The sequence below is a fragment of the Daphnia carinata genome, chromosome 6 (genome assembly GCF_022539665.2).
Source record: "Daphnia carinata strain CSIRO-1 chromosome 6, CSIRO_AGI_Dcar_HiC_V3, whole genome shotgun sequence".
Taxonomy (NCBI): domain Eukaryota; kingdom Metazoa; phylum Arthropoda; class Branchiopoda; order Diplostraca; family Daphniidae; genus Daphnia; species Daphnia carinata.
Window position 1 is genome coordinate 7,491,417 of NC_081336.1, and position 9,959 is coordinate 7,501,375.

Sequence of the window (9,959 nt, forward strand, 5' to 3'; positions counted from 1 at the left end):
CAACTGAAAGGCCTGATGGATCATCTTCCTCAATAATCCAACTGAACTTAATTAATTAGGACTGCTTTGTTGCTTTCAACGGTTGGATTGGACCACCCATCGATGAATATTCTTTCTTCTCTCGCTGGAAGCTTGCAGATAATTAGAAGCATAACAGGCAACCTGGATCAACTAGCGTCATCAAGGAACCAAATTCCAGCCAAATCAACACGCATTGGGAAGTTTTATTCTGATGAGAACTTTAACCTAACACTGGAAGAGAAAACGAAACGAATTTTTAAAAAATCAATAAAGACAAGATATTGTAAGATTTACCTGTGACATGGTTTTCCAATCCTGCTGGAAGACTTCCATCGATCAGTTAGAAAGTAAGGAGTCGTTTTTAATAGTTAAACTTCATTCAACCTTCGGCAGAGATTGAAAATACAGCTTTGATGATAACACTCATGATGAATACGATAAATACTTAATTTGCCATATATAAAAAGCGGTAAAGCTGCCCCATAGGAATGACGAAGGGAGCGCTAAAATCCGGAAAATTAGGAAGCGTGCAACTAAAGAGGTGTGCAAAGGTAGTAGCAGGACGGGAAAAGGCCGTTTTTTTAGACCTACACCATAGTCAAAACCATTTGGTGTAGGTGGTGGATTTCTTTCATGTCCAACACAAGCGGTAGAGGTTTATTTCCATCCGTAGTGTTCTTCAACGGTAACGATAAATGCCCCAGTTCTACTACGGCTGAATCATTCATAGCCTTTGCATAATGGATATAAAACAATTAATATTAATTCTTATTGGCAATTATGAACTAAATGATTACCTTGCTCAATTCCGGAATAGGGAAAGTGGTAGTTGCCGTCCGGATCTCCGCTCCAGGTTTGCGTGACGCTGCTAAACGTGCCACAGCAGCCTAAAATGAGATGAAAGTAGACCAATAAACGTGAATTCATTTGTGTGAATTTGGTACGAATTAACGTTGGCTTTACCTGCAGTTTGATCACGTCACGTTCCATTTGCATTCGTTGAACAGATAGCTGCGTGGACAAGTTGTTTGACTTCTGGTTGAACTTGGGGTCAGTAGGATCGATAAATTTGCATTGGCTATGAGTTCTCAAGATATTCTAAATCCAAAAAATATTCCGCAAAATAAGAGAAATCAAAAATTATGCAAAGAAATTGCTGTTACCCTTTTCAGTTCCGCTGCCTGTTTAATCAAACGATTTACTTCCAAAGTGTCATCGGAAACGGGAATATTTTTCGCTGGTAGCCGTAAAGGAGGCAAAGCTTCGAATTTCTTCCGCAAATCATCACCCATTAAACGGGCCTTTTCCATTTCCGACTGACGCAGCGCTTCACGCAAGTGCGATATCTTACTCAACAATAGCGGAGAATCCTGGACGGTGGAAGACAAAGAGGATGATGTTTCCGTCGTCACTGGCGGAGGATGCGCCGGTGCATGAGTAGGGAAGGCAAAAGACGCTGGACCGGCTGCTGATTTCGTCAATCCTTCAAGCAGAACCTTTTTGGAGCTGTGCATTAATTTTTCTTTCAATTCAGCCTTTTCCTTTTCTAGCGTGGCCATATCGGATTGCAAGTGCTCTAGGGTCTCATTAAATTCTTTCTCCTTGCGTTTCAACAACAGCATGTTGTCTTCCAATTTGCGCTGAAAAAACAAACAAACAATAACAAATTATGAAGAAAATATAAATAAATTTTCCTTGAATTTTACCGTCAACTTTTCTGTGGCGACTTCGTGATCTCGTGCCAGGTTCGATAGTTTTTTCTCAGCCATTTCTTTCCGCACGTTCATCTCGCTCAACTCTTCTTGCTTGTTTCTCAACATGATATTGAGCTCCTGCAGGGGATAAAAAAAAGTTAAAGTTGATTGTTATTTTTAAGAATAATTTGCATCACCTTAATTAACGATTCGCGTTCATCCAGTTTATGCCGCAGATTTTCTAAATCTCTTATTTCTGCTTTCAGAGTCTGTGCTCGCAAGCCCACGGGCGCCTTTGGAGCCTAATCGGGATATATTTAGTAGGAATAAAATATATAGTGATGAGATAGAACTAATTACTGCTTACTTCAACAGGAGGAGTTCCGTCGAAATCATAATGTCCATCAACCAAGGAAGATGAAACATTTGAATATGTGCTATTGACGAACGATAGAGAAGCATGGAGACTGTCGAAAAATCCGTTATCACTGGTGTAATCGTCCGTATAAACCTGGTCGGCTGCAGCATGAGCAAGTTCTCGCATTTTTGCAACGGCCACACCAGCATCCGGCTCAGTGCTGACCGAAATTTGCTGAGTGACCATTCGGCACCACGCCAACATAGTTTTCAGCAATCTAGTCAAATGACCAGCGCACTGAATCAGCTTGGGCGAGGTTTCCACGGGGAGGTTGATGGGACCAGTAGATCCATCAGCAGGTAGCCGTCGCTTAATCGTTCGGGCGTATTGCTGCCATTGGGTTGCTTGACTAAGCACCTCCTTAATCGATTTGGCCACATCGCTGCCTTCGTGTCCACTCTATGATACAATGCTCGGTCAATCAGTTAAAGTAAACGATTTTGAAAATAGAGCAATACCTGCATCATCGACTGCACTCGGCTACCCAACGCAGTCAATCCACAACACGAAGCCAAAAGAACTTTGGCATGATCAGTCAATAGAGCTACGCCGTTAGTGAACGAGCTAAATTGCACAGCGTAGATACTGTTGAAATATGTAACGACCTTCTCCAAAGCATCTAACTGAACGTTTTCGTCCAGTTGATCTTTACGTAAAAGTTCCACGTAAAAATCAATAGCTTTTTCTTGTTGCAACATCTCTTGATGTAGCGTGCCCATCTCGAGGAATTGCTGCGGAGAGCAACTGTTTAAGGCATACGAGAATTGGCGAACAACCCCCTGTTAAGGACAAAGGATAGATCTATAATCGCATGAATCGGCATGTTGTTTATAGTTTGAAACCTGAAGGGCGAAAATCCAATGAAGGAATCGTGCTCCAAAGATGCATTGGTCGGCCCCTGCTGATTTGACAGCGTTAGACAAGTCCCCAGCACATCCGGGGAATTTTTCTTTGACTTGAGCAGCGAGCATATCGCATTTGAAGAGCAGCCTCGACATCAAGAGCAATTGCTGTACGCTGTGATAGTCCCCTGCGAATGAATTTTAAAAATGTACGGCACTGAAATGTTATGTCGATGACGTGATTACCTCCTCGTGCCATAAATGAATCAGGCATATATGTACAGAGATAAGAAACATGCTGCAACGCTTGCTGAACGTCAAGCTTGCGCAGTTCTAGATCAATCGTCTTCGTAAAAGTCTTGGTTTCAGTGAACATCTTTTGGTAATCAATGACCTCAGGCGGTGCTCCCACCGGCTTGTTGGTCTCACGTTCCAAAGCTTCTCGTAGTTGGAGATTAGACTGCTGCATCTGCTGAACCACTTCTCGAAACTTGTCAATGGTTCCGTTCCGGTCAGCCACCATTTCGTGGATAGCATCACGCTCTTTGATCATCTCTTGGATCTTGGTTCTTGATAAATCCAATTCCTCTCGCAGCTCTAATTCAGTTTCACGAGCCGTCTCTTGCAGTTCTTCGTTCATGTCGTGCAGCTGTTCAAGATCAGCAACTGCATCTTGGAGTTCACCAATCTTCTCTTCAAGGGCCAAATTTCGATCCGTCAACTGCTCCACCATTTCTTCAGCCCCCAAAGCAGCGTCAACTTGTTCTTGCAATTCCGTAACCATTGCGCGCTGCTCTTCAACTTGGGCACTAAGAGATTGTTTAGCTTTCTTCAGATCATTGAGCTCACTTAATTTGTCTTCCATTTCTTTCAAAATGCGTTGATGCTGGTGCTTTTCATGGGCAGCCAAATCTCTCATCCTAGATGCGATTGAATTTCATATATTTTTCAAAATAAAAGTTTAATAACAATAAAAACATACTTGACCAAGGTTTCCTTCATTCGGGCGTTTTGCTGTTCGAGCTGTTTGATTTCAAGACTAGAACCAGCACCCTCAACACCTTTTTCACTCATTTCGGCCTTCAGAAGTTCAAAATCCAAAGTTAACTCCTCAATCTTTTGCTTGGCTTGTTCAAGCTCCAACTGCAAACTCTCTGCCTAAGGATAGAATCATTTTTTAAGAGGATGGCCACAATAGATCTGAAAAAAAAGGCTTACTTTTTCTTCTGCCATTTCCTTGTCTAGCGTTGCCATTTCCAACATTTCTTGATATTCATCACTGTCGTGGTTTTTAGACTGTTGTTCTATGAGAGCATCTTTTGCTTCTTGCTTTACGCGCGCCAACTCCTTTTGTAATTGCGATTGGGATTCAAGGATAGCGCGCTTGAATTCAAGAAGCTGGTCTAATTGCAAGCGTATTTTGTCTGCCTCTTTCAGTTTTTCTTTGTCTTGATTTCGTCTGACTGTTAAAAATCAAACAATATTGATGAACAATATTGTACGTGCTTCTACAGTGTAAAATCTTTACCTTTCAGAGTTTCCAACTTTTCATTTAAGTCACGAATCTCTGCTTTGAGGTTCTCGTTTTCCTGCGACAATTGCATACCCGACACTCTTTCTTCAATAGCCATGGAGAGAGAAGGTGAGAGAGCTTGTCCAGGAGTAAACTGAGTTTTCAATGTCTCAACGAAACCGGTCTAGCAATACAAGTTAAAATTTGATAAAGAGGAACATTTAGAGTATAGAAATTTCTTCTTTTACCTCAATAAATTGCCCGCTTGGAATTGCCCGCTTTCCGGCCAAATCGCCTTTGGGGGTCGAAGGAACAGACTCGTCAGCCTTAGGCTGTGCCTCAACGCGTGACGAGACGGGAGTAGCCAGTGGTTGAGACGAGCCATGTTGCAATGATGGCGTTTTTGGGGTAGCTAATATAGGCAGCCTACAAGTAAAAGTTCGAGTTAAACTTGTGTACCAAAACACATGAAGAACAGGCAAGCTTTGTGCATTGCATAGGCAAACTCAAAAATTATAAAACATAATACCAACACCAAACATAACAAAAAAAACGAGTAACTCAAATCCGATGGATAGAAAACGTGCCACAACCATGCACAGTAAGAAACAACCCCTACTTGAGCTTCCCTGGGGGAGCACGTTTATGAGTCGGACTCTTGAGGAGAGGTGAACTCTTTTTCTCGAATTTGGCTAGCGGTATCTTTGTCAATTTTGATGGAAGACTACTATTTGCATAAACGGAAGGATGCACGGAACCCGAAGTTAGTTAATAGATAAGTTGATTATTTTGACAATGAGCTAGGGCATTAAAGCTGATAATGATACAAGAACTAATCCAATTTACCTGTTTGATGATAGTTTTGTCCTTGGAAGCAAAAAAGTAAAGAGATAAGGATGTAAAAAAGTCATACAATTGTTGCCCATGCCAAGGACCATTAAATGAACCACATGTACAAAACCACAATTGTTCTTTAAGTGTGGAATAGGAAAAGATATTTCACCCCATAAAGTAGGCATATTAACACTATCAAAAACATTTACAGATGACATGCACATTGCATTTTATATTTTTACCTGCTCTTCACTTTTAACTTGTCATCCGAAACCACTGGTGATTCAGTGACTGGAGGAGAAATAGACGTGGCACGAGGAGTATTATCTTCTACTCCATCATCTAATACAATACAGCTGTTTTGCCTCACAAACATGCCATGACTCTCTTTACACTAAAAACATATAAAAATGCATTAAAATACAATCTTTTGGGGGATTAAATGTAGCTTACTGAAAAATAGGTTTTCCCCATGACAGTTCCATTGTTTTTCCCTTTGGGCTCATCTAGTATAACTCCAATCCATTTTCCAGGACTGAAAAGGGTAGTTCCCACATATGCAACTGTGCCTCTTAATTTATTTTGGGCATCCTTTACAACGTCTACTCTTTGCCCGACTTTAAGTGGTTTCTCTATCGGTTTAGACGGTGTTGATTCAGACATTATTATTCAGGTTCTTATAATGGATTTAGGATTGAAAAAAATAATTTCTTAAGGATATTAGAATTAATATAAAATAAGCTTTATGTTCACGATAGTCCGTGAACGTGAATGTAGATCTCTTGTTGTTACAGGTGTAAGAACTTCCAATGACACACCACTGGGCGTTGTCAGATCTACTAAAACCATCCGGTAGCAGAAACCGGTTTTTGGCGCCATTTTTAAAAAATTGAACAGCCATTAAAAAAAAAAGGAATTTAGAAATATATGCTGTTCTTATTACATTTATTTTAATGTGATAAAAAAAATTCAACTTCCCCTAACTGTTCAAAATCTACATATATTTTAATTACGGAGATCTTTATAAAATGGCTAAGAAATCATGACCATATTTTAGCATTTGGCTGATATGTATTCACTTTAAAATATCCGACCAAAATACACAACTTCTTGATCGCGTGTTACATTTTTAAGTTCCACAAAACCCAAGCGGCTGTAGAATTCCATAGAGCAAACGTCGACATCGTAGACGTGACAGCCCGAAGAGCCTTTCGAGTGATAATATAAAGTACACCTTTACAAAGAAGAAAAAAGAGGATAAATTTTTTAAATGGCTCACCATGGGCTCTCAAAGCAGCTACAGCGCAAGTGAGCAAACGTTTCGAAACCGAGTGATCGATAACAGTGTCGGAGAGCCACATTTTCAGCTGGGACGGGTGGTAGGTAAGCAGGGCATCTGGCAAATCATCTGTATGCAATCTTTGCAGTTTGGTAGCTAAATCCTGAATAAGACAACAATTAAGTACAAAGTAAAAAGCAAACGATGAATTTCTTACCTTAAGAGGGTCCGGAATGTTAGGTTTCTCAGTTGAAAGGCTATGGAAAAGTTCAGGATATTTCGTTTGCATCTCTGGAACCCAAGCAACGCGAATTTGGCGTTGCAATTCTTTTGCATTAGCCGCTGCAGCCACAAAACCAACAACAGAGTTGTCATCTTCCACAACAAAGCAGAATTCAGGTGATAACGTCACAAAGGCGCCAAAATGTCTGAAGTAGCACGAAATGAATAGGTCGAAATTATCAGTAAAAATATGGCTTAAATCGAATTAAAGTAAAAATAGATTTTACATGTCCCCAAGAAGATTGGGATAAGAATGAAATATCTTTTCCATATCACAAAAATTGGCCCCAGTACGGGCAATGTGTAGACGATGACACAATTGGTATACGTTTTGTTCATCAGAAGCCAAATAAGGCCTGATAGTATAGACTTGTCTGGTGGGAGTCTCCGGAGTTTTATAGAGAAACAAATCATTGACTGATTCCAATGGTAGAAGACGCTAAACAAAAAGCAATAAAAGTAAATACTATAATAAATATAACAATATCAAATCATATGGAAGCTACCTGTAAATCAGCAGCAAGACCTCCGCGAAATACCCATGGTTCTTGTTCGCCACTTAGGAATCCTTGTTTCGATCCTTGATTAAAAGCTGTTTGAATCGACGAGTCAACTATTATCAAACTTTGCGAAGAACCAATGCATAGAAAAAAATAAGAAAAACTTACATAGCCATTTGACGTACGAATTTAGCAAGGCAACGACTCCTCTCATGTCCCAAACATACGGGTAAAGTTCGTACAACAGTTCACGGTTATTGATGTACGTTAGACGAGTAAACAATCTGTTGAGCGCGCGTGACATGGTGTCGAACTTCTCGGCACGGTGATGCCATTCTTTCACCTCGGGGGATCCGGCCGCAGTCGGTTTGGACGGATTACTAGCGACCAAGTGAGCGTTTAGCTTCAGCCAATTGAATTCCTGTAGCAACTGCATTCCCTGTGGCCCATGCTCAAAAGGGAGGTAAAATACATCACAGAGAAGGCAAAGATCGTCAGCGGTAAGTTGGTAGTCTTCTTCTTCCTCTTTCCTTTCACTTTCCATGACAACGTCTCCCTCTTCGTGATCCTGAGCACCGGGCATCTCCTCTTTTAATGGCGATTCTTTGTTGTTGTCATCGTCGACATCTTCCACATCGAGATTCTTGGCTTGAGATGATGCGCTTGAGGTGCTTTCTACTGTTTCCATAGGTTCGAGGCATTCGGCTACCCTGTCCAAACTAACCATACTGGAGCTTCCAGCACTCTCGTTTCCATCAACGAGGCAGGGTGTCAGCGTGGCATCGCTTGCGAGTTCATGGGCATCCTAAAAAAAAGGAAAAAAGAATAAAATTTTGCAATCAATAAAACAAATAAAAACTTATGGTACCTCTGCGCTACTGTGATCTGCTGTTGGCATTGGAGCCGACCCGGGGGACGTACCACCTTCCTCAAGGCTCCCGGAGCTGCAGCAGGGAACTCCCGATTGGCCCGTAGCGCTGAACGTGACAGGGGGAACATTGCTGACGTGTGGCTTGCTGATGGGTCCCCACATGGATTTTGTGCGTTTGAATTCAGGGAGCCACAACAGTAAAGATTTCTTGAGCGCTAAACGTGGATGGTAGATGTGCATAGGTAGGGAGGGATCCTCATCTTCGCTACGGCCACTACGGCTCTCCTGTTCCAGTTTAATATCAGCTGATACGGCACTGATGGCGTCATTACTTTGGTTCTCATCGTGCGCATGTTCAATGCTGCACTTACTCCATTGGGCGACTGTATGGATTGCAACGAAATTTGCTCCATATTCGCAATTAGGATTTGTCAAAACACCTTTGAGTTTTGTTAGCAAGGCAGAAGGTCGACCAGTATAAGGCCCAAGGAATATACGTTTTTGATCGTAATCATTTGCATGAAGATTATCCCAAATAACTGGTTTGCGTCGAAGAACTTCCGTTAGCTCATCAATTGATGCAGGTGTTATCAAACGCGATATCACTTTTGGGCCTGTCCACATCACGTCTATACCGGGGGCCAATTTCGATCCCACAGTATTCAGATATTCCGAGTTGGGTACGTCAGGTACTAGAAGAATCAAACCATTTAATATTGTAATGGCTTATTATTTGCCTAGCCATGCTCTTAATACCTGCTCTTGAAGCGCAATACTGTGTCGGACAGAACAGAAATTCTTTTGGCTGGTTTAAATGCTCATAAACCTCATTGGTTACCGACACCTAATATTCGTTTCGTCAATTAACATTAAAAGATAATTTAGAGGCAGAAAGCTTTGTGATAATAACCTGAGCCTGTGCAAATGACTGAAACGCCTCCTTGTCGGATTCGGTCATTTCTGCTTCGATATCATCAAAGAGTAGCGCAAACGCCGTACAGCCGAACTGAGCCACTTGGTCAAGCTTTCTTTTCAAGATCACCATCTCTTTGGCTGAAGAATAGGTAATATCCAGACCAGGTGAAAGGGCATAAAAGAAATTTATGTTGCATTCTTTAGAGGCAGCAATAAGCATAGTTAGATGCTCTGCTTCTTCAACCGAGTACAATTCTCGCCAATACGCCCTCTTCCACAGAAGAAAAGTTTAGTTAAAATCAAGTCCAACATGATGTGAATGCCAGTTATTTACGAACTATTAATAGAAGAGTATTACATGTTTGTAATCATCTTTTGGGGCATACAAATATGAATTCATTCCCCATTCTTGCAGTTTAACAAACAGATCTTTTCTCTGATCTAGTGTCCATGGGCGCCCATAAAAGCCTTTAAAAGATAAAAGTAGATTTTTAAAAATGTTACATCACATATTCATTTTTTTTTTTCATATACCTTCTACAACACCACAGATGAATGAAGCATCTTTTTTGTCATCTGAGGATTCTTCTAGTTGCATTTCTGAATCAGCTAAACAAAATGAACTAAGGTCAGAACTACCGAGATTGTATAGAAATCGGTTAGACTGCAACGGATTTTTCTTATGTAATTAGGGTGGTGTGCGCAGTTCAGAATTCGTCCTCAAACTGTGGAAGCAACTTTGTGTCAATCTATGCAAATTTTGCAGCAAATGTGAAGCAATTTGCAAAAC

General features: G+C 41.0%; 1 protein-coding gene across 1 annotated transcript; it reads right to left on the reverse strand.

Moving 5' to 3' along the window:
- Positions 1-376: 376 nt before the first annotated feature.
- Positions 377-9,866, reverse strand: LOC130702466 (dynactin subunit 1-like). The gene is made up of 22 exons (XM_059495901.1): positions 9,704-9,866; positions 9,528-9,637; positions 9,165-9,440; positions 9,011-9,098; positions 8,252-8,946; positions 7,552-8,188; positions 7,390-7,475; positions 5,565-5,716; positions 4,737-4,914; positions 4,504-4,672; positions 4,194-4,438; positions 3,958-4,133; positions 3,222-3,895; positions 2,976-3,163; positions 2,592-2,912; positions 2,083-2,532; positions 1,913-2,017; positions 1,728-1,853; positions 1,185-1,661; positions 985-1,119; positions 819-908; positions 377-752 (listed from the first exon to the last, which is right to left on the reverse strand). The coding sequence occupies exons 1-22, from the start codon at positions 9,765-9,767 to the stop codon at positions 609-611; spliced, it is 5,586 nt and encodes a 1,861-aa protein (XP_059351884.1). The 5' UTR covers positions 9,768-9,866; the 3' UTR covers positions 377-608.
- Positions 9,867-9,959: the final 93 nt, after the last annotated feature.